Source organism: Prinia subflava, chromosome 4 (genome assembly GCF_021018805.1).
Source record: "Prinia subflava isolate CZ2003 ecotype Zambia chromosome 4, Cam_Psub_1.2, whole genome shotgun sequence".
NCBI classification, from domain to species: Eukaryota; Metazoa; Chordata; class Aves; order Passeriformes; family Cisticolidae; genus Prinia; species Prinia subflava.
Window position 1 is genome coordinate 66,726,366 of NC_086250.1, and position 24,989 is coordinate 66,751,354.

General features: G+C 41.2%; 2 protein-coding genes across 6 annotated transcripts; both read right to left on the reverse strand.

Moving 5' to 3' along the window:
• Positions 1 to 97: 97 nt before the first annotated feature.
• Positions 98 to 12,997, reverse strand: SUV39H2 (SUV39H2 histone lysine methyltransferase). 5 transcript variants are annotated; one of them, XR_010080318.1, is made up of 7 exons: positions 12,329 to 12,995; positions 11,146 to 11,291; positions 9,510 to 10,181; positions 7,546 to 7,692; positions 5,887 to 6,016; positions 1,986 to 4,514; positions 98 to 1,046 (listed from the first exon to the last, which is right to left on the reverse strand). XR_010080318.1 is itself a non-coding variant. In XM_063397009.1 (7 exons), exons 1-6 carry the CDS (start codon positions 12,522 to 12,524, stop codon positions 4,405 to 4,407), a joined length of 1,401 nt encoding a protein of 466 aa, XP_063253079.1. In that variant the 5' UTR covers positions 12,525 to 12,997; the 3' UTR covers positions 98 to 1,046; positions 4,399 to 4,404. The 5 variants fall into 5 exon arrangements, 3 of the variants coding, with proteins under 3 accessions (XP_063253079.1, XP_063253078.1, XP_063253077.1); XR_010080317.1 differs by having other exon boundaries at positions 98 to 1,127; XM_063397009.1 differs by having other exon boundaries at positions 4,399 to 4,514; positions 12,329 to 12,997.
• Positions 12,998 to 13,379: 382 nt separating this feature from the next.
• HSPA14 (heat shock protein family A (Hsp70) member 14) lies at positions 13,380 to 23,943 on the reverse strand. Its single transcript, XM_063397006.1, has 14 exons — positions 23,803 to 23,943; positions 23,627 to 23,707; positions 23,444 to 23,526; positions 22,414 to 22,462; positions 21,695 to 21,788; positions 21,481 to 21,571; positions 20,234 to 20,338; positions 19,499 to 19,660; positions 18,952 to 19,107; positions 17,645 to 17,747; positions 16,633 to 16,845; positions 16,081 to 16,254; positions 15,149 to 15,216; positions 13,380 to 13,895 (listed from the first exon to the last, which is right to left on the reverse strand). Exons 1-14 carry the CDS (start codon positions 23,857 to 23,859, stop codon positions 13,817 to 13,819), a joined length of 1,515 nt encoding a protein of 504 aa, XP_063253076.1. The 5' UTR covers positions 23,860 to 23,943; the 3' UTR covers positions 13,380 to 13,816.
• Positions 23,944 to 24,989: the final 1,046 nt, after the last annotated feature.

A 24,989-nucleotide genomic window follows, 5' to 3' on the forward strand; every position in this document is an offset into this window, starting at 1 on the left:
CAGGCCAGGAATGAAGAGGTTGCAGTCTTAAAGCAAATTCTACTGCTACAACTAGTTTTGACAGGCTAATTCTTTGTAAAAATGACAACAACAAGAGAAAAACTAAATTTAATTTATTTATCAAAAACTATAGGAAGATAGCAATACTAGAGATGACACAATATGAAAAGAAAATGTTCCTGAGCTTACAAACTGCATATTCTAATACAGTTCCTAAAACATACATTAATAATAACCAAGATTAACTTAACTTGGAGATTAAATAAATAGGCAATAGCTTTTCTTACAGGTGATCTTGCAGCTTTAGTTCCGCTACCAAAAATAAAAATCAAACCAATCAAAAAAGAAGAGCTGGAGGACAGGTCATAGGTCACCAGCCCCCAAGAAGTGCATACACACGACTGGTGACCATGACAATGCCAACAGACCACAAAGCAAAAAACAAAGGCAGAAGCTGCGATGGTGTAGCTTCCCTAAGAAATTGAAAACAGTTTTTTCTCCATTTCCAGTTTGGCAATTTTCTGCTAAACTCAAAAAAACAGTAAAAGGATTTTTAAAAGTGACAGTGTCCCATTAAGCTAATTCACTGACTGCAATTCAAATACACTGTTAATATGTAAATATAAAATACTGTTCAAGGCTCTTAAGTTGGAAACTGAATCCATGGGTTTCCTTCAAATAAATACAAAATACTGCTACCTCCCAGAACATAAATTAACGTTTTTTTTATTTATAGCAGAAGTTAACACACATATCCTTAACAAACAGCAGCATTATTCCAGTGCTGGTGATAACATTCTCTGCCTCTGGAAAAGGCAGACACTGCACTCTAGTACAACTGCCACGACTGTTACCTTCTAAAATGCATCTACTTGCAATATTTAAATCAAACTGGGCATGGGGAGAGGAAGAGCCTGGGGCGGGGCTGGAGTGAGGAATCCATCTCTTGCCGCAGCCACTCCCTCCCGCAGGGACAGCGCGGGCTGCACCGCGTTACAGCTGGAGACTGCAGCTTCCATCCACGTGGAATGCACTGCTCGTCTGAGCTACATGCAAGAGAAAGCACTAATGACTCCAAACGACGCAAGATCATCTAGAGTTTGCTGACATTAGAGCTCCACATTCCACTTTAAATTAAAAAAAAAATCATTAGAGATAGGGCGTAATAAAAACAAACAAGATTCAGCATTTATCAGCTGTGTGGATACAGGGGAGCCTGATCACATCAAATACTTTTAAATCTAAGCAAACTTTTTCCTATTCATTAAAGAACATAAAGAAATACACATTTATTTCAATGTGTATTTCTGTATTGCAGATTACAAAACTCACACAGCATTTCCAGTGGCCCATGCTCTTCACCAAAAGTGTAAAACTGATTTTGGCTAGTAGCATATAAAATGTCATTTGCTACCAAAGAGCCAGATCTTCAGTACAAATGCAACTGTGCTTCTTAAGGAACAACCTTGAAATGCTCTTTTTGAAGTGCTAGTAATGAACATGGAATTTAAGGCATTTTCTAACAAATTAAGTAAACAGTTACATGCTGGGTACTTGACTTCATTCACCTGAGCCAACAGCTGTGCACCTTATAAAGGTAACTAGCTGACCTATGATACATAGCCAGCATCCAGCTATGGAGCATCCATTTATGGAGCAACATTATCCTGCCTGACCCTGTCAACATTTACATGACTGGTAAGCAATATGCAAGTTTTACAAGCTTTGAATCCATGAGAAAAAAGCATGTGGATCAACCCTAGACCATGGACCTTGGCTGTAACTCCACTCATCACCCACCTCAGCTGCTCTTCAGTGGTGCTGAAGCCAAGAAAAAATTAGCATATGTTATGAATAGATTGAGACAACTTTAAGATGAACAGGAAAAAAAAAGAGATGACTCAAGCAGCTGAAGAACAGCACATTTCTCAGCCTTTACATTCAAGAACATCTTACAAATGTCTACAGCAAATGGGTATACTCACCCCTAGTCTAACTTCACTGAAGTTAACATTTTTGCAACCAGAAAATACAGGCCTAGTATCTTAGAATTCTGTCACTAGGTAAAAAAGACACAGTATGTAAAAATCTAACCAAAGCCAGTTGTGAATATACATCAATCCCAGGGCTCTTTTGCACCTAACAGATAACAGAGCATGTCTCCACAATGCATTGGCTTTGTTAGACAATGGGCTGCTCTCCTTAACCTTTTTGCTATTTCCAAACTGTAGCCACCAACTTGTTTCAGCCACGACTGCCAAATTTCTACAATGAAAACAAACAGTGAATGTCACTTCCAACAATTCCATATTTACAAATGCTCTGTGGAACTGCAGTCCTCCTATAGAATCCTAAGTAAAAATCAGAGCATAACAACTGAAAACATCCTACATAACATCAGCTAAGAAGTTCAAGTTTTACACTTGGGATCTGTTAACACCAGTTACAGAATCACAGAATCAATTAGGCTGGAAAAGGCTTTTGAGATCATCAACATATGACTGATCACCACCTTGTCAAACAGAGCATGGCACTGAGTGCCATGTCCACGCTTTTTTAAACACCTTCAGGATGCTCCTCTCTGAGCAGCCCATTCCAATGTCCAATCACCCCTTCTGTTAAGAAATTTTTCTTATGTCCAACCTAACCACCACCCCCCAGCATAGCTTGAGACTGTGTCTCCGTGTCTTATCACTAGTTCCCTGGGAGACTGACCCTCACCTGCCTACACCCTTCTGTCAGGGAGTTGTAGAGAGAGAGAAGGTCAGCCCTGAGCCTCCTTTTCTCCAGGTAAATGATGGAGTGGCTTGCTGAGCTATCTGCCAGCTCCCTTATCACCCTAGGATGGATCCCATCTGGTCCCATGGACTTAGGAATATCTAAGTGACTCAGCAGGTCTCTATCTGCTTCCTCCTGGATTACAGGGGCACTATTCTACTCCCCATCCTCGTTTATCAGCTCAGGAGGCCAGTTGTCCTAAGGACAGAACAACTGTCTTAATGTTGAAAACTGAGGCAAAGAAGGTGTTAAGTATCTCAGCTTTTCCTGATCTTTGAAAACCATATTCCCTCACCGTGTCCAATAAAGAATGCAGGTTTTCCTTCCCCTCCTTTTGCTACTAATGTATTTATAAAATCATTTTTCACTATCCTTTAATGTAGTGGCCAGGTTAAGTTTTAATTGAGCTTTGGCCTCTCTTATTTTCTTTCTGCCCTTGCATGGAGTTCCATGGACATTTTACAATTTGCAGTCCTGTGAACCTTTATTTACGCACTGGTTCTCCTTAATCCCTCAGCCTGGTGCCATAAATGTTATTGCTAAGATCTTCAAGCTTTTCTTTATATAACAAAAAAAAGCAAAAGAACAAGCAACTAAGATTTAGAATTCAAATCAAATGCCTCCTGACTTCTCAAGGCAGAGAAAACACGTAGCATTGCTTCATCCCACTGGAATCAGCTCCTGAAGGCCTGTGGCTGAAAGCTCACACTCAAATGTCAGTGACAATGAACATGAGCCAGCAGTGGCAGGCAGGAGGCCCAGCCCTGTCCTGGGGTGCATCAGGCCCAGCATCAGCAGCCAGGCAAGGGAGGGGATTGTCCTGCTCTGCTCTGAGCTGGGGCAGCCTCACCTCGAGAGCTGGGGGCAGCTTTGGGCAGCACAATGTAAAAAAAGACACTGAACCATTAGAGAGCATCCAGAGGAGGCCACAAGGATGGGGAAGGGTCTGAGGGGAAACTTTATGAGGAGCAGCTGAGGTCACTTGGTCTGCTCAGCCTGCAGAAGATCAGACCTCACTGAGCTCCTCAGCATCCTCACAAGGGGAAGCAGAGGGCAGGTACCGATCTGTTCCCTCTGGTGACCAGTGACACTGAGGAAACAGCCTGAAGCTGAGCCATGGGAGGTTTAGATTGGATATTAGGAAAAGCTTCTTCACCCAGAGGGTGGTTGGGCTCTGGACCAGGCTCCAGCACCGAGCCTGACAGAGTTCAAGAAGTTTGGACAATGCTCTCAGGCACAGGATGTGACTCCTGGGGATGTCCTGTGCAGGGCTAAGAGTTGGACATGATGACCCTTGAGGGTCCTTTCCAGTCCATCTCATTCTCTGATTCTAGGAATATTCAAATCAAGGTACATTTTAGAGTTTTCTTTGCATACATTTTACGGCTTCCTAAACAACTGCTCTAGAAAAATGGATTTTTAATCCCCATTATCAGTTTTGTATTGGCTTGAAACACTACAATCTCTTTCTTTGGCCAATGCCATTTCAATTACAAACACAATACCTTGTTTGCACATCCTTATTTACATTAGATGTAAGAATACTTGAATATATGTGTGAAAGAAGAGTCTTCTTAAAACACATTAAAAAAAGAACAAAATATTTGTGACTTTGGATACCCGAACTCAGTTGAGATAACCTCTGCAACACACGGCTCCACATTTACAGACAGTTCTGATCCTCTTTTTGGATGGGCTAAGACCTTCAGCAGAGTCTGAAGTCAGATCTATTGAACCTGCAACACAGATGAACACAAGTAAGGAAGTTCTAAAAGACAGACCAAGATCATGCCCAGCATTCAAATAGCTTCTAAAGCCCTTCTAACAGCCCAGTTCAAAGAGCTGTGTGTGAAGCTGTACTCAGCTTCTACTGATACCCCTGTTACAGCTACTTGTACAACACCTGTACACACTGGAATCCAGAACTCAGATCTGAGCTTTTTACCCCCCAGGTATCCACATGGATCAGCTGAGAGTGCAGCTGGCCTTCAAGGGCCTTCAATGCCAGTGTCACAGAGAGAAATAGGAGTTTTAAGATTCAAGATCAACTTGGCAGTGTCGTGGTTCAAGCCCAGCTGGCAATGAAACACCATACAGACACTCGCTCACTTCCACCCCCATGGAGCAGAGAGGAGAACCAAAAGTTGTAGGTTTAACAACTGAAACAGTAAAATATTGTAATAATGATGATATTCTGATTATGCTGATTATTACTATTAGTAGTAGTAATAGTAAAGTAAAAGAAAAAACCAAACACAAGTGATGCACATACAATTGCTTACCTATGACTCATTGATGCCCAGAGGCCATCCCTGAACTCTGATCATCCCCTTCTGGAAATCTCCCCAGTTCCTACACTGGGCATGACATTCTCTGGCATGGAATATCTCTTTGACCAGTTCATCTGTCTATGCTCCCTCACAGCTTTTTTTTTTACATTTTTTGGGTACCTCCTCACTGGTAAAGCATGAGACACAAAAAAGTCCTCGACTTTAGAAAAATACCACAAAGCAACAACCAAAACATCAGTGAGTTATCAACATTATTCTCATACTGAATCTAAAACACAGCACTGGAGCAGCTACTGAGAAGAAATGAACTATCCCCACTGAAACACCTTTTCTATAGGACCTACATCCACAACTGAGGCCTACAGACATCAGAACTCAAAGACAAACCTACAGTGCCTCATGCTGCTGAGCTGTTACAACTGCCTTAGTATCTTAGTAACTATCACTAACAGACTGCCTAGAGAGTAGTTTATCTGAAATGCTGATTTGAATAAAGGAAAGCTTTATTTAAGGGCAGCCTGACCATTCCTTTGAGCATTCCTGGGACAAACCTTCGAAATCTTTTGCTTCACCAGACAATCCAGCCACAACCCCTGATGTGTTAGGAGCACCAAGGGAGGCAGTGCACTAGAGATACAGGCAAAAGCTTCTGGGTGTGCTCCTCTCTGCACTACACATCATGAGCGATGACTGTTCTGAAAGCCAGAGTTGTATTATAAAAGCCTTGCCTGAGCTGAAATGCTACCATCATTCAGGCTGCAGTAAAACCCAGCAGCATCCCAAAACTCCCACAAGAACCACATCAAAATGTGCAGACCTTTCATCTGATAGTCAAAGGTTAGCTCTTCTCCAGCCTTGATGGTTCGGGTAGAGAACAGCGCTATTCGAGGAAGACGCAAGTCGAGGTTATCAATAAACACATTGAAGACTTGAAGATTTGGATCACACTGTAAGCAAAAATTAATGCAGTTTCTGTTTAGAAAAATGAACATTTAATTTCACTGAAGTGTTTAAGTAAACCAAGGTCGCAGCAAAGAAAGGATAGGTTCTTGTGTCAGTGACAGAAGTCTGCAATTATCAACAAATTGAAATAATGTTCCAGGAGAACATTCCTAGCTCACAATCAAGTCCTTTCAGGAAGGCAACCTTTGCACAATGTGCAGACTGCACTAATATGCAACAACCTATTAAAAAAATGGCACCTTCAAAGGTGACAACAAAAACGGTGACAAAACAATTAGAGCTACATTCAGATGCTAGTACGTACCAACAAAACCCACAAAAAGAATTAAAGTTGAAAGGAAACTAAAAACAACCTAGTGTTTCAAACTCCACAAACTCACTACTCTATACTGATGTTTAAGCATTGCTTCCAGGCCAGAGATAACATCTTCATCCTATGCAGGAATTTCTACTGTAAACACCAAACCTGCTTGGCTTCTGAATTCCCTGCCATGGTCTGGGTGCTAGGAGGAGGTGAAGGTCACTAAGCTGGAGCTAGAAACCACTTCCTCATTTTCTCTGGATGAAGTGTCAGGAGTCAGTAGTCCTTGAGACTGTTAATCCCTGCATGCTTTTTTGTTCTTTAACAGTGAAATACATCACACATGAAAGAATCACAAGTGAAGTTACAGACATTTAACTTTACACTGAAGACTGAGAATACTTCACTCCCATTTGCGAAAGTGAAGAGCACTTGTCTGTATCAAACTTTTCTCCCTCCTTCTCCCTGGCAAGCCTGCAGGAAATACAGTATCATCATCTCACAAACCTGAAGACATCAATCTTCTGTATTTGTAGAACACTGCATACCTCACTAACATTGGATCAGTAAGAAATAATAATGTTTAGTTCAGGAATCCTTACAAATGCAGCTCTGCCTTCCTGCTTTAGGTACTTCAGTTGAACAAAACATTGCAAAAACTGCTTGTTAAAATTTATTTTTGAGTTCTCTGGCAAGTTTAGATTAGGAGGAAAAATTATATTTCTCCCCTGTAAATACCTAAGAAAGCACAGGAATTTTCTCTTTTTCCTCTACCAAGTTTGCAGGATGAAATTCAGAGTAACGTTCCATCCTGCCTGGCTACAAAATAACACATCAATTCCTGTCATCTCTGACTCTGGGCTAATTGTATTAAGGACCTGTCACATGTTAAGTATTTCAGGTACTCAGAAAAATCACACTCAGATCTATTTTGGTTGTCTGGAACCAGCTGATTCAGTGAAAACTCCAGTTCTATAGGATATCCACTTCAGGCAACATCTCTCCACCAGATTTTTATAGACAGTCTCAATCCAAGCAAGGCCAAGAATTCTGTTCTATTTATTACATCATCTGATTAACTGAACTGTGCTGGCATGAAGCAAACTACTCCAGAAAAACTGTGATACAATAAAGAAATGTTTACAGTAGAAGACATTTCTAGCACAATTAGGATAATTCTCCAAATTCTTAGTATACAAAACAAGGTCTTACACTGTGGTTCACAAAGTGGGACACATTTCCATATCGAGCTGCATCTACTGTAAATTCATCCGAGTCATAGTCCAAATCAAACAAGTATGTATTTCCCTGGTTGTCATAGAGCTGGCCTCGCCTCTCTGCTTCCTCACTTGTAATCACCTAAAAAAAAAACCAAAAGGAAAAAGAAACCTGCATCAGATTATTAACTATTACTAAATCAAAACAAAAATCACAATGAAGTTTGAAAAAATACTTAGTAAAAAATACCACAATAAGTTTTTGATGTTGAAATTGCATTCCATCTAGTGAATGAAGAATACACTAGAGTACATACAGCTCAACTAATTATTGACTGGGGGTTCTCTGGATGCAATTTGTCTACAGCTGATGCACAGCACTACCTTGTCTCTGAAAAAAAATATCAGCACCCTCTATTAATAGTTTTGATTATGACAATACAATCAACAGTTTTTACCTGAAGTTTCTATATACAGACTTTTTCCATTAGACCCAGAAAGCCTTGTTTACTTCACATAAAACCAAGATTCAACCTTTTCCCTTTGCACAGATGATCAACAGGTATCCCTCTTTAAAACTCAGCCACATTTACAGCCTGATATTCATTTCCTCTCTTCCTGCTCTTTTTGACTGCAATGAAAGATTCTATTCATGGCAGCTCAGACAGGCATCACTTCACAGAGCTCAATCTATTCAACTAGGTGAGTGTGTCACTGTCAACAGATGAAACAGCTTCATTCAGATTAAACAACTTCATCTGCAGCCTGTCACATTAAACACACTCTGCTGTGCAGACTCAGCAAAGAAATCATAATTTGGCAGGAAGAGATATAAAAAATGTGATGGAATTGGACAACAAATACCTCTAAAATCTGACAGATGAGATTTGAGAAGTAATCTGTAGATATTAAGTAGTTTCAGGTGAAATGGTAAATACTTTCCTTTAAGCAACAAAATTACATAATCACCTTTCTGCATTAACAGCAATATTTGAAATGTCTGACCTTTTGTATATTTAAAGGAAATGGATAAACATGAGAAGTTAGAAGCTTTGTGGCAGGAAGCATGGAGGAAATCTACTTAAGACCATAAACCTTGCACAAAGGGACAGAAGGAAATACTTTGAGTCAATATAATAGCAAGGCAGATTTGTGGTAGACACACTGTAACAGAGAGGCTGCCAGGAACTGCTGATGTGAAGAGCCCCGGAACAGAGCAGAGGCTCAACCACATAAACACAGGGCAATACAAAATCTCAAGAGTAACTCAAAGTCCATACTATGAGTCTTATTCTTGCTGTTAATTAAAAGTAATAAATATGCTTAGAAATATTACCTTAGAAGTTCAGACAGAAAAGGGACTGAAAGACTGTGCAGGGAGTTTCCTACCAACTGTGCTTTGGAAATGGCAAAAACTACAAAAAGGATGATCAGGAAAGAATGAAGAATATGATTGCCATGAAAGAAATTAAGGACTTGCCTTTAGAAATACTATTAGGGCATGTATCTAAAATAATTCTTTAGAGCCATATGAGATAAATATTCTCTTTACTTCTGACCTTTTACAACTGCTCTGAAATGAAGGAATGTCCTAGACAACATAATTTTGCTGTCAACTTGAATGTCCCTTTATCTCTCTACTGAAAAGCAGACTGATCTATTATATAATTGCAGAATATCCTGAGTTGGAAGAGTCCCAAAAGGATCACCAAGTCCTGGCCCTGCCCAGCTCATCCCCAGGAATCACACCATGTGTCTGAGAGCATTATCCAAACACTCCTTGAACTCTGTCAGGCGTGTTGCTGTGATCACCTCCCTGGAGAGCCTGTTCCAGTGTCTGACCACCCTCTGGGTGATGAAGTCAAGAAGTGTTAAAACTGAGAGAAAGCTCATTAAGATTTTATCTAACATTTCCTTGATTTTATCTAATTCACCTACACGAGATAAATACATACCTACCTCTCCAACATACTCCATCACAAAACTGTTGGTTTTGATTTTCTGGAGGGTTTTTACTCCCCAGCCACGGCCATTGTTGGTCCTGAAGATGCAGAGGGAATAGGGGGTCCCTTTCTGTACAATCCTATTTGGGCAGTCAGGCCCACACCTACAATACGAATTGCACTCATAGATGGGCAAGCCAGGCTGGATTTTCAGTTTCTTACGTTTATTGTAAGCCAAAATAAACCCAGCCTCCTTTGGACAGCACTTCTCAGCAGGGCAGTCAGCACATTCGCAGCCTGTTGTTATTCCATTGAGCACATTTATTCCTGGAGCAGGTTTATACTCATTGATGTAGTAGAAGTCTAAAGGAGGGCCTTCAAGATCCACAGTGTTTTCTACCAGAATCATTGCTTTGTGATTCTTTTTCCTGTTGAGTTCTTCTTTCCACCTCTGCAGAGCTATTCTTTGTTTAGCCTTCTTTACAATATAATCTGCAATTGCAGGCTTCAAAGTTTTAACATGGTTCCTCACTTTCATTGCTTTGCCTTCTCTCCCCCGAGACAAGTATTCATTCCTGTCTCTAAGAAAGTTCTGAATAAGCAGAGGGCAGTTTAGATGTTTCCGAGGTTCCCAAGTATTTGAAGATTCCGGCCATCCTTTCCATTTCACAAGATAGTAAGCTTTGCCCTTAAAATACAGAAACATGTACAGATTTAGCCAGAGTTCATGCTGCTGAAATCCAGCACCACAGAGCACACAGACAAACACAAGAGCTCTGGAGTTAAGGATCAGCACACAGGGCAGAAGGCCTTGATGTCCCCATAAAAATTACAACTGGGGAAAAGGAGAAAAATCAGATTTTTTTGTTTGCAAATAACTTATAGCACAACTTTGCATATTTTACAAATCATCTCTAGGGGCAAAGAAATCAAAAGTTGGGATGAACTCTGATTGCTGACGGCATACCTGGAGGAGGAGGAGGCTAGTTTGTCAAGGCAGGTGGTAAGTTATGCTAACTCGCTGTATGACTCGTATGCACAAGCAGAATGCAGTCGTATCACATACAGAACAAAAAAAATAAATCCAAAATTTAGCGAAAAAAAGGCTAAAACCCACTACTGGTAACATCAACCATACTCCCAGAACAGTAATTAATTTGATACATGTAATATTGTATTTAAAATGAAGCAGCATACATTTTGCACTTATTTAAAAAGGACAAATAGCTGTAACAAGGACAAATCCTGAGACTGAATTTCACAGGAATCCATTTGCAGCACATGGCCCTAATTCTTCATCAGACTAAGAGAACAGAGAGAGAAATGCACATGGTTGTCTGCAAAAAAGGGAAAGAAATCATAATTCATACTGAGCTACCACCCTAAAGCATCAGCATCAGACACACAAAGGTGAAACATTTTATATTCTAACATGTCTTGTAATTTCAGGAAAAGATCTTCCTTCCACATATTGAAAGTAGCAGTTTACACCACTTTCTGTTTACAGTTCAAAGTTCAAAATATATTTAATTTGATGCCAGCAAAAGCTTTGTCCTCATTGCCCACTGCTTTATATTATGAGCAAAACTACCTTTGGCTTGCTTCCAAATTTCAGCTGAAAAAGTGATCAAATTGGTCTGTGTTTATCTTACCTCTTCTACCTTGTAGTCACACAAATATTCCACCTCATAACTCTTTAGACTCCTGTTGGTGATTCCAATGGATTTACATGTGAGATTTTCCTTCCTACATAATTCTTGGAGGGTCTCAAGTGAAGCTAGACATGGCACATACCAGGCTACAATAAGAAAATTGGTAAAGAATCCTATTTAATGTCTCAGCTAAATTGAAATCATTATGCCTCCTCCCAGAGTCCCCACATTACCATTTGTGACAGCAATCCACGAGTCTCTTGTACAACTGCAGCATCTCCAACTCAACCCTCCTCTAACAGCAGAGTCAAGTGAAACACGTTAATGATTTACTCCCTGCACCTTTATTCTGTACAGTACACTTAAAAGAACAACAAATATTTTGGAGGGCAGAGAGTTTCACAGGTGAAAGATACACTAAGCATCGGGGAATTTCTCTACAATTACAGCATCGCATAACTGATCTACGGCAAGCAGGAAACCTCCATTCTTTAACAAGACCGCCAAATTTCTGTAGTCAAGCGCAACCGAGCACTTGCGATGCAACCATGGTGACTGGACGAGGAGATAGAGACCCACAGCCCTCATCCAGCAGGATCGCGAATGCCTGTCAGCCAGGCGGATTTAGAGGGACGAGACGCTCCGCAGGGCGCCAGAGCCCGGGAAACACCGGGATCAAGGGGCTGGATGAAGTCCAGAGCGGCACCGCCGGCTGCGGGGCCGTGCCCGCCTCCCCCCGGGGCTCCGCGGGGCTCTCCCGGCCCGGGCTCGGCGCCTTTCACAGAGTTCGGGAGCGGGCGGCGGTGCCTTTCCCGCGGCCGCACCGGGATCCAGCGCCTGTCCCCGCGTCCCGCCCCCGTTCCAGGTTTACCCCCCGCACCTCCCGCCCTCCTCCCACAGCTCCCCTGGGGCAGCGGGCAGGACCCTCAGGGGAGCGGGCAGGACCCGCAGCCCTTCCCTCCCGCCCCGCCGGGGGTCTGCGGGCAGGGGCGGTGGGCACGGTCCCGACAGAGCGAGCGACAGGGACCGGTAGCGGCTCCCACCGCCGAGAGCCAGCGGGAGCCTCCCCACCCGTCCTTCCTACCAGTCCGTCCCGGTCCCCCAAGGCCCAGAGCAGGGCGGGCAGAACCCGGCGGGCAGCAGAGCCCCGGGGGGCCCCATCCCCAGCCCGCTCCCCCCTCACCTCCTCGCCAGCCCTCCATGTTGGGGGAGGCCGCGCTCGGGCCGCGCCGGCTCCGCCCCCCGCCGGAAGGGGGCGGGGCGCGGAGGGCTGCCCGGCGCGCGCGCGGCTCCGCCCGCTCGGGCCTTTCCCGCCTCTGGCGTGAGGGGCCCCGGCGGGACGGGCCCGGCCGGCGGGAACGGGGCGGATTTAAAACCATTTCGCTTTTGTTCGTACAGAGCTCCGCAGTGCCTGGGCCAGGCGGGGGAAGCGCGAGGCAGCTTTCTTCCCGGGCCCCTCAGCTACAGAACTGAAAAGAACCTCGGAGAAATGGTTCCGGCACTTTTTGGAGAAAAAAAAAAATGAAAAAAAATTTAAAAAGAAAAAAAGTTATACCGCCATCCCACCTCACTCCTCAGGTGAGGTGGTCACTATTAATGTAGCTTTGACAGAATCACAGAGTCGATTAGTTTAGGAAAGGCCTCTGAGATGATCAAGTCCATCCTGTGGCCAAACACATCCCTGTCAGCCAGCCCACGGCACTGAGGGCCGCCTCCAGGCTTTCCTTAAACACCTCCAGGGACGGTGACTTCTCCACTCCCCTTTGACAGCCCATTCCAATGCCTCATTACCTTCAATGTGAAGCAATTCCTGCCACTGTCCAACCCAAATCCCCCCTCTCACAGCTTGAGTCAGCAACCTCTCATCCTGTCATGCTTTCTCCCAGGCAGGCACTGACAGGAAGGCTCCTTTCAGGCGGTTGTTGAAGTTTTTAAGTTCACTTCAAACCTAAGTTACTGGAATACAACTTTCTTCAAACTCAGACAGGTATCCCTTGCTCTGTGCTCTCTAATTTTTGAGGCTCTTCAGTGCCTTTCAGTATTTTACAAGGTAACACACCTTGTAAGAACTGAACTGTTGTCCCTTAACTGCACTTTAGGCTGAGACCCTCGTATTCCATAACCACACTTGCCTGCTCAATCTCGTTATTGAGAAGACCTGCCAGTTTATACCCAGACAAATGTATGACAATAAAGATTTAAAACAGTGCCACACAAAACAGAGATTGCCAGGATCTGCATAAAAAAATGTATTTTTTAATAACATATAAATAAGGACACTTAACTCTTACATTTCTCAGGTAATATCACAAAACCATTTTACAGAAAAAAAACTGAAAAAAAATTTCACCTGTAAATTCAAACAAGGCCAGTACAAATAGGCTCCGCCTTCATGGTTTTGGGCAATATCAAGATCACACATGATTCCAGTGTAGTTGCATTTTCTAAATCAAGAGCTGATTGTTCAACAATCTGCTGTTCATATGCCTTGACTAATGTTTCGCAACACACTCTTAACAGACTTGCTGGCAAATTAACTTGGTAGGATTTTACTTTAGTTTATTACAGTCCTCTAAGAATCATGAGAGATATCACAGAAAGTCACTGCTTTGGCAGAAAAGCTAGTAAGAAACAAAAATTGAGTTAGAAAAATATTGTCTTCCAAGATGGACTACGATGCCACTTCAACAGTGATGATTTCACACTTTCCAGTATCTTGATCCGTGCAGGTAACGTGCAAGGACCCATCCCTAGGTAAAAGAGAGAGTTATGTTTAGGATTATCTCAACACAACATTTACTATGCTACTGCATGTGCCAGAGAGGATAACCAACAGTTTTCACACAGATGAAAAGATGACAGATCAGTATCAAAATATCCAGGGACAAACATGCTTCAACACAGATGAAACTGGTTTATGAAATTAAGTTTAATTTAGTCAGTGTTTTTATATGCACTTCTTGCCCTTAAAGCATCTATCTTCTCTATATATGCTGGAATAGATCTAGGAACACATTTAAATATTGCAATTGAATTTATTTTGTACAGGTTTGTAAACAGCATATGTGGTAAAACTATTCAAAATATTCACTGTGAGAATTGAGTAACAGCAATGGATTGATAAATGTGTCTTGTCATAGCACGAGAACTTGATTTTTGAAGCATAAGTACTCTTTAAATTCCAAGGATCTCCTTCAACAAGAAAAACCCTAATTGTCAAAATCCAAGAATTAAGAAACAATATTGAGCCATACTTCAGCTAGACATACAAAATGTAGGTACAAAATAGATGTTCTCTACTAAACTTCCTCTCCCTTTTTCACCTAAACATTACTTAAACCTCCTTCCAAATAATACTGTTTTTCTGCATGACAGAGTTGCATCTGTAATCTCCAAAATGTTTTCCTTATCAGTGCTCAGTATAAATCTCTGTATGACAAACAAGGCATTTTAGGTAAGGTCTATTAACAGCCATTAATACACATGACAGCTGACATAAGAAAATGAAGTATTTTGAAACCTAAACAGCAAGTAGAAATTTCCTGTGGCACTGTTTCTCTGCTTAACAACCCTGCCTCTGAAAGAACAGTGCCATTGTAAATTCTAGAGTCCTTCATAACTAAAAAAGACAAAATCTCCTTCAGTTTCTCCCAAGAGAGTGGGCATTCAGCAGAACAACCCAACCTACTTCCACAGGAAGTCTGAGATCCTGACTGCTCTCAAGCATGGTTAAACTGATCAATGCTTCAGAAGTTGCTAAAAATAATCTACACAATTGTATTAAGCTTTGTTTCTTCAAGAATCAAATAATGAAGCACCAAAAGGTACCACAGAAAAACCACATTTCTACAGGATTTACCCCTGCTAGGACTGTACAGCCCTGTGACCAATGAAATGCTGAAATTTCTAAAAAACAATAAATACTCTGTAACAGGAGCAAAGACTGCTTATCAGAAGTGTGACATAGCAGGGTAAACAGCAGAACAACAAATGTTTTGGGTACCTTTTCATAGTGAGAACAGTCAGTATATCATGTAGGCCGTCCTTTTTATCTAAATCCTGGAGTACAATCTATTGAAAAAAAAAACTTTGATTATAACAGGTCATTCAAGTTCTTATGCAGCAGTTCAAGAGAAGTGACACAAGAGCTAAGATGTGAAAATTCATGCATTTTGGTAATTTGCACTCTTGTTTTTGTGGTTTGGTTCAGGCTCTATCCCTGAGATAACTGAAGTAGCTATCACTCCCAGTGTCCCTTAGAATCAGCACTGTAATTATTAGTTAACATCCCTTCCCTATCCCCTTTAAAGATATTTGGGCATAATCAAGGTAAAATAACAATCTTCTTAAATACTTCATCAGTTTCAGACACACCTGCCCCTTTCCTGATGCTTTCCAAGTAAAGTACATCATAACTGTTTCAAAAAAGTTGTTTTCTCTCTGTAGCTTGACTCCTAACAAACAACTTTAAACTCTCACTTGACAGAATAATTTAATCTTACCACTGTGATAAATCAAATTCAATATTTAATACCAAGATCCTGTCCAATCTAGGAAGATCAAAAAGTAATCAACAGGTTAGCTATGCCATTTTCTTTTATTTTTAAAATTTTCAAGGATCTCTACACTACAGGAATGACTGGTAAAGTTCTCTCATCTTGGGTGATCTATTAGAGTAGTGCCAAGTGTCAAACGCTGTCAGCCATTTAGGCTAAATTCAAAAGGGAAACTTCAGTTTCTTTACAAATTAGTTCAATATTTTGCATATCCAGAATAATTAAAAGACCAATACCAAAGACATGCACGTCATTGTAATTTTCTAACAACAAGTTTTGGCACTGGTGGAATTGGTTTCAATTTTTCCCCCAGGTTCACCTGGTTTCCAGGTGGCTCTGTTAGCAGTGCACAGGAGGGTGCACTTTTGCACATTCTCACCTGTGCAAATTTCTCTTCTTCGTTCATGGGACTCTTCCCCAGGGACTCGTACAGCTCAAGGCACACAGAGGAAATATTTCCAGGAGCGTGCAGGGTGTGCTGCCTTCGAGCTGGCAGCGGTGTCCCTGATGGAAACAGCACTGTGAATTTGTCAGCCCCTGACTCGTCTACTCCCTTAAAAAAGAAAAAAAAGAAGATAGTTCAGGTTTTTCTTCAAGTGCTTCACTGAGGTGGAAGCGTTACAACAATGCTCCACAAGAAAAGAAATCAAAGCTTCATTCCCTCCATCACAGAAAGTAAAAAACCCTGACATCCCTATAAATGAGAAGTCCAGTTACTACAACATGGCAAAGATACAATCCATCTCCCCTTAAAATCATTTTTTTTCTGTCAATTTTTTGTCAATAAACCGAAGTTACCATGTATGGATGATCTATAGCAAATCTGCAGAAGTAATAATAAAACAGTGTGGTTGCTCTAACATCAGACATAACTAATGCTGTATATTCACTGCAGCAGTAATTTTTTTTAATATTCTAAATTTAGCCTTACCTTAAGAAGAATATCTTTGGCAGAACACTCAATGAGTGCATCTTCTTCTAACAAGGTATTCTCTTTCCCTAGCAGAATTCCTGCCTCTATGGCTGCACCAATTGGAATAACTTCATCTGGAGGAATTGAATTCAGTAATTCCACAGTTGGAAAAATATCTTTGATCAGCTGCTGTAGCTTTGGGATTCGAGCAGACCCACCACAAAGAACTACCTGGAAAACACATCATCATCATTTCAGATCTTAAGTATGTGAAATAAAAGAGACAGGTCACACCCTGCAGTGCAGAAATGCAAACTCTGGGATATTTTATCATCTGCAATTGTGGAAATAAAAATTGAAACAACATCAAGTGCCATTGAAAGCACCAGGCAGCTTTAGCTGCAGACCTGATGAGCCAATTCTGCCAGCAGTGAATGCAGCACCTCTTGCCAAGCACAGGTAAAAAGGGCTGAGATGAATTTCCTCTCTTACACCAAGGCAAGAGACAACTTCTAGTGTCTGCTGCCTTGCTCATCATCTTTGAGATTAAAGCACTCTCTGGTTTGGGACCTCATGTGTCTTTTGAGCCAGCAAGGAGGAGAACAGGCACCAAGTGGATACTTCAGTGATTTGTTCAGCTTTAAGTCAAAACTTTTATTTTCTTCAGAAGTGTCAGCAAACCCTGACCAAAGTTGAATGAAGACAGAACAAACCCCACAGACTGAGCTCAAGGAAGGTACTCCTCAGCCTGGATTTGGGCAGAGTTACACAAATGCATCCTCCCCACCTACTCAATATGCAGCAGCAAAAACACACAACTGAATGTGACTCTACCTTCTACTTAACTTCAAATACCTGAAATAAAAGCAAATAGAGAAGTTCTAAAGATCCTGAATCTATAGACTTTGCTGGATCCCAGACAAAAATTGCTTAAATATATCATGAAATAATCTCAGTCTGCAAGGAAAACAGGCCCCATAAGCATTGTTCTTGTGGAAGTGTCCTACAGACAAATTATTTCTATTATTACCTTATTAATATCGTCTGCTGTAAATCCAACTTGCTGCAAGAGCTTTTTAATTGCTTCTACACATTTACTAAAAAGTGAAGAACAGATAAGTTCAAACCTGGCCCTAAAAGAGAAAAACAAAACATTCAAAAAGGATCATGTCATCCATTAGAGACAAATACCTGAAATGGAAGAACAGTAATTTTTAGAATATACTTTAGTTCTCTAGCTGGCACTAAGGGACTTTTAAAAAATCATCTCTTCCCATTATTAATCTTCAAGTGATTTTGTTGTTGTGGAAATATCTGTGCTATTAGTTCCATCAACAACACCTACATGAATGCACGTTCATTCTTCCTCAGAGTACTCTAGAGGTAAAAACAGTATTGTTGTCTTGACAACACCAGTACTGCTGTCTTGACTCATGCCAAAAAAATAAAGAGAAATCCTGGAACTGCAACACGATCTTTAAAATGGATATAAGGACTCAATTTTTAGAGGCAAATCAAGCTGTGTCCTGATTTTCACATAGGGAGTAGTTTAAGATAATTAAAAAACAAACTTTGCTTGCTTTTGTCTCTTTCAAGTAGAAACAAAGTTCTACTCTGCACAAATACAGCAAATGGAAGTCTGCAACACTGATCCTCAGGACTGGCATCCTGTTCCAAAAGCAGCTGACGCCAGTTACAGTATTGCTTCTCACACTTTCAAACATGCTGTGCCTTATTTGAGCAGCTCCAGCTCCTGGAGTTCTGGAATGGAAAAGTCTGCTTCATTTTACTAAAGCTGCTGCTGCCTGGAACAGCAATCAAACAAAGTGAGATAAAAATCTCAGTAAGAGATCATCCCAAGGGAAAAGAGACTGGGTAGGACACAGCAGTAGGAACAAAGAGACAGAAAATATCTTTCTACTCCAGCTCTCACTGAGAAGCAACATCGGGATTTCCAGAATTCCTACCATTCTCATTTAGATGAAGAGTCCACAAGCTATCTTTTCTTTAAGGAAAGTCCAACAACAAAAACAATAAGGGGAAGGAAACAGCCACCTTGATTCATTACAGTATCTACCCCCTTCTCATGAACAACCAGACTCTGAAAATGGAATATCCTTGGGCCTTTTTGTACTTCATTTTCTATCAGGGCAACACTGTCAGTGTGACTGCCCAGACCACTACAGATTGCAGCATAACAGAACCATCAATATGAAACACCAAATTTGCCTTCAATCTTACTCCTCTAAAATAAACACCATCAGAAATCAAAGCTTACTGAATGAACATCCATAATACCACCTGGAAAGATTTCAGAAGCTTCAAGATCTGCCTTACCTGGACACATTGCAATCAAAATCCAATCCATCATACAATGAATCTACAAAACAGTTTGCACTTCCCAGGGTTGATAAAGAGTGTTTTGCAATATCAGCACTGTTCATTAATTTCATCATGGCTCTAGGATTTCCTCTAATATCATGTTTACAAGACCTGTATTAAAACAAAAAAGATTATTCCAGTTCAAAGACTTAGGAATTTGACTGGTAACTCTTTCTGAAAGGAAAAACAGGTTAGAGCTCTTGAACTGTTTTTTGTAGACATTTTAGTACTAACTACAATGCCATTACTGAAAGTTTGCACACATCTGGACACAGCAGAGTCCACAGCTGAGCCCTTATAGTTCAACACCAGCTTCAGGCAGCATTCACCCAAACTCACGCTTTTCCCAGTATTCCTCCTCAGCCCCAAACAACTGACTGCTCCTTCAGTATCATCTTTACTCAAACCATTTCACTCAGAGACTGCTAGATTATTTTTTAAGCAAGCACCACACAATGAAGATCCTGTCCTAACAGCAACATGCTTGGAATTCAAATCTTACCTCTGAAATTCAGAAGCTAGGTGTTGTGCTAGAGCTTCTGTGAAGCAAACCCCACCAATGCTGTCATCTGTGTTTGTAGCAAGCACACGATATATTCCACTGTTTACTTCGATGACTGTGATAGAAAGTGATGTCCCACCCAGCTTATAAACCAACACGTTGCTGCCACGTTAAAAAAATATTAAAAGTAGCATTAATTTTGACACACTGTAAAAAATTACCACCACATATTGAAGGTTTCAATCAGACAAGTATATGAGAATGGTAAAGAAACACCAAACAAGAACAACAAAAAAGTTCAAACTGACAGCAGTTTTTCCTGTTTTGAAAGTGAATTATCTGTATATTCATAAAGACAACCAGAAGCACCTACTGAACTCTGCTTTAGTTCTTCAAGCCCATGTAAAATGATCCCATCTCCTACAACTAGCTGTGCTAAAATATGTTTAAAAATGAATGTAATTTTTTTCAAGCCTATCAGGTTATTAAGCAGAAAGTTGGAAATTTGGGATAAATCTTTAAAAACAGTTCTCACAATATAAATACCAAACCAAAGGAATTTAATACACTACAAAATTACAACTTCTAAATGTTCATTATCTTGATTGAGAAAAAAAAAGCAAAACAAGCTTTATGCGAAGGCAACACAGCAATTCACTCATTTAAGATTTCCAGGATTTAAGCACAGCAGCTTGAAGTAAAATATTAACTAATTAATTAATAAAAGGATTTTACCTTTTTCCAGTGGGTGAATCTTGGCCAATTCCATAAGCGAGGAGGGCTGCAGATGGTTCATGGATTAATCTCATAACATTGAACCCAGCAGCAGCAGCTGCTTCCCTGCAATGAGAACAGCATTTCATTTTACTTTAATGATCTCACTACAGTCACACACTACTAAGATTTCACCTGAACTACATGTGCCACCAAATCAGACCTAGTTTATAGCACGGTATTAAAGAAACTGAGTGACTGGGAAAGAACCACGAAAGTCAGTTGCTACTGTGTTCCACAAATAATTGGATCTGCTGTGTGTTCATTGTCAAAGAAAACACTGGTCCATCAGACCACATAGCCCATGAAAACTGCAAAATACCCTAAATCAACCTTGGTAACTTATCTTCAGGTGTGGTAGTAAAACTCCTTGATACATTATTTCAATATGTAACAAAATTACTTCTTTCTGCCTCACTTGCAACACTTAATTTCCATGTTTTCTTGAAACTTCAGTAACCTAACTTGACTAGTTGTGGGAACTTCAGTAGTTGTGGGAATACCCCACAACTCGTTTTCTCCACTTGGAAGTTATACCAGACAGATGGAAGGTTTCATTATAGGCACTGCACATCCCCAGCTCGCTGTTTTCTGACCAACTTTTAGTTATTTAACCAACTTTCTTTATTTCTTTCACAACAGCTGAATGTGAAAACTTCCACATATCAAAAAGCAGGAACAGATGCTGCCATTTATGCTCAGCTTTAAGCATGCTTATGTTTTCCTACTGAGGAACTGTTAGAGAAAAAGTGTTTCCAAACAGAGTTTCCAAGTAGAAAACTGGCATGTATTCCATACCTGCACCCTGACAAAGCAGACCTCAAGCAGCACCACTCTGGGGAGTATGAAGGACAGGGATTGGAAATAAATGAGGAGGGTGAGAAACTATTTGCATTTCAAAGGGGTCACTGAAGAGCCTGATCTGAAACGAGGTTCTGTCCTCGATGAAATGGAAATTTCCTCTCACTTCAGGGATTCAGAATTTCCTTTGGTCACATCAGCAAATTCCATTAGAAGTTTCTCAATTCAGGATTTAATCTCTCACTTTCATATTATCCCAGTTTAAAAACTGGAAAATATCCCGGTATATTTCCCAATATCTTCACTGACTGTCACAAGCTGAAGTCCAGCAGCAGAATCCCCACTGCTGATCTTCCAGGCCACCTGCTTTAGGCACAAAAATGACATAAAAACCTCAATGCTCTTACCCAAGGGCATTTTTCTGATTCTCTCCAAAATCAAATGGTACAGTGACAACAACGTCATTCACATCAGAACCCAAGGCAGACTGGGCAGTCTCTGTTTAGAAACACAGGCAGAGTGTGGTGAGTAAAAGCAAAATGGAAAAAAATATATGACATCTTAAAAACAAGAGGACAGCTTAAAAAGCTAAAACATGTTATGAATTTAATTCTTATATACCTTTCATTTTACTGAAAATTAGTTTTGCCACATCTTCTGGGTTAATAAGTTTGTTGTCTATTTCATACTGAAGTTTTCCATTCTTCTCAATCATCTGTAAGGAAAACCAACATAACTTTGTTAGACAGTAATTTGATTAATAACAGAAAGTAATGTTTAATTTATACTCTTTTTAAAAAACACTGGAGTGTGTAAACACTCTCTGCATTAGTTTTCTACTACAAGAGAATAAATACTTTCAAGACACTTATCAAAGAGCACAAAAAGACCTGTAGCATATGACAGACACAACAGGGATGGATGTATGAATGTATTTTCCAGCATAATTTTTCTCCTGTTTTGCAAAATTTTCTAGTAACAAGGATGGTATTATGTTAATTAAATACCGAGATTAAATCAACTAGTTAAAGATGTTAATCACAAGGTGCTGAAATTCGAGTATCTTCTACCAGCTCTAAGAAAAACCACAATGCTACTACCTAAATATATTAAGATTCATTCCTCTGGAGAATGGCCAAGAGAAAAAGAATTCTTCTGGAACTAACTATATTATGCTGGCAGACCCCAGAACATGGTTATCTATGGGATAAAACCAGAAACATTTCACATAGCAGCAAAGGGACATCATATGATGAGAGCTGATCACTTCAGAACATGGACATGGTGTGCCCCAAACAATGACAAGAAAAGCATTAAATTATACAAATCATCATACTCACAGAGCATTTGCTTTCTGCAATGTATTTCTTTGCCTGAGGGTCATCAGAGCTGTCCATAAAAATTCAAAATAACAGAATAAATCACATGTTCAAGGTTAACTGCACAAATGCATCTTGCTGATATTCCTTTTAACATCTCCAACACATCAAGCTATTCTTGAACCAAAAATTCCTGTTTTCATTCTACAGATCCATTTATAGAGTAGAAAAAAACCCCAGCAATTCTGACTGGTGGCATCTTTCATTCACCTTTCCCAAAATTTATGACTGAAAAAACACCTACTACTTACAGAAAAGGAAAACCAAAACCCTACATTGTTTTACCTTGCCCCATGAACATTATAAAAGATTTCAGTGAAGTTCTGCATCTTAAAAGTGCTGAGAATGAGCAACATCTTGTTGGCTCCTGCCAATGAAACAGCTGTAACACACAGCTGGGTCATCACTAGAAAGTTTTGTCACATCTCTGATGTTAACTCCAACCCCAAATGTTTAGTTCTACTGTCACTATAATTGCCAGTGCAAATTAGCACTCCAGGAATCACAACAGGCACTAATCAATAGTTTCACTATTGCAATAAAAGCAACACAAAGTTACATGCAAACAAAACCACAGTGGCTTTTACACACAGAAAACCAATCAGGTGACAAGAAATCATAGTTAAGAAACTTAAGTATGTATGAAAAGCATATATGCAACTTGTTACTGTATTTCACAACCTCATTTTCACAGCCAAGTTCAGATCTAAAATACAACTTTTCTTCTCCACTTTTCTATTTTCAGAAGCATCTCTTTGCTGCTGGAAGAAAACATAGGCAAAAGAAGCTCATAGTACCAACCTGGCCTAGGGGAAGGTGTCCCTGCTCACGGCAGGGGGGTTGGAAGGTGATCATTAAAATCCCTTCCACACAAAACCATTCAGTAACTCTATGATAACAGAATTGTTTTTAAAGAGATGCCTTCAGTATTAGTGCTAAGACGTTAAACCAGCTTTAAATAGGAAAAATTTCTCACCCCCCCTTCTCTTACCTTCGCCCAAGGATCTGCTTTACCTTCACGACAGCGTTTGAAATATTTCTTATCCTGCTTTGCTTCGCGGCTAAGCCAACAACCTGAATGGAAAACAAAGGAAAACAAAAAAGGACAAGCTGAGTAGCAGACAGCCTCGCTCCCTTCCTCCTCCCCACACGTCCCGCGGAGGGGCGGCCTCACCTCCTCGCTCTCTGAGAACGCCACGACCGCGGGAGTGACCCTGTCCCCGGCGTCGTTGGCGACCACATCGGCGCGGCCATCCTGGGAAGAGAGAGACAGAAGAGGCAGGGCCGTGAGCCTGAGGGAGCCGCCCGGCCCAGGGGAGCGCGCCGCGGCAGAGGCGCCCGCGGCCTCACCTTGTACACGGCGGCGCACGCACAGGTGGCGCCCAGGTGCACCCCGATGGCCGCCATCGGCCCGCCCGCCCCGCCGTGCCCCGCGCGGGGCCGCGCCCAGCCAATCCCGCGCCGCGCTGCGCCGTCACCGGAGGAGCGGCCAATGAGAAAAAGCAGAGTGAGTGACGTCATCGCGCATAGCAACGGGGGCAGACTGTGCGCGCGGGGCGCGCGGTTTTGGCGGGAAGAGGCGGGTCCGTGAGGGTTTGTTTAACCCGGGCAGAGAGAAAACAGGAGTTAAAGTGTGGGAATTAAAAAATAGAGGAATTAAAATAGGAAATCGAGAGCGAACTGGAGAAAATAGCAACTGTGCTTGTGGTTCATGTCCGTGGCGCCTCTCGTGGTTTAATTGCTGCCAGTGAAGCACATGGAGGGAGACTTTGTAAATCACAGAATCTTTTCCAACCTTTTCTATTAGGTTGGAAAAGACCTCTGAGATCACCGAATCTAACCTATAACTGTACACCGCCCTGTGAGCCAGACCATGGCACTGACTGCCAGATCCAGCCTTTCCTTAAACATTTCCTGGGATGGTGACTCCACCACCTCCCTGGGCAGCCTACTGTTCCACTGTCTAATGATCTTTTCTGTGAAGAAATTCCTCCTAATGTCCAATCTTCCTGTATTACAGAAATATCTCTGTATCTAATGCTGCAGGTTGAGTTGGAGTGCTGGTTTTCCATCATCTAAAGACATGAACAAAGCCTGAGAGCAAAGCTCAGTGTCCCTAATGCTACAGTGCTGTTGGAGAAATTCGTTCTCAATGCCACAGGACAGAGAAGAAAAAAAATTATCTGTAATCATTTCTGGGGAAATCAGCATCATTCACACGGAACTTCATCCTGTGTGCCAACAGCTCCTCACATTTTGTGTGGCCTGATAAAAGGAACGGCAAAGTTGTCATAGGACAGGCCACCACACATTTGCAACCTCACACTCTCCAGGTGACAGCACTTGTGTAGGTTTGGGTCCTTATTTATATCTCATTTCCATAGGGAGTCTAAATGCCCCTCTGGGCCATCTCACTGCGTTACTCTGAAACAAAGATTGTCCTTATCCTGCTTTATATATTATTATATATATTATATATTATTATATAATATTGTATATTATTATATATATTATATATGTTGAAGATCAAAGGGATG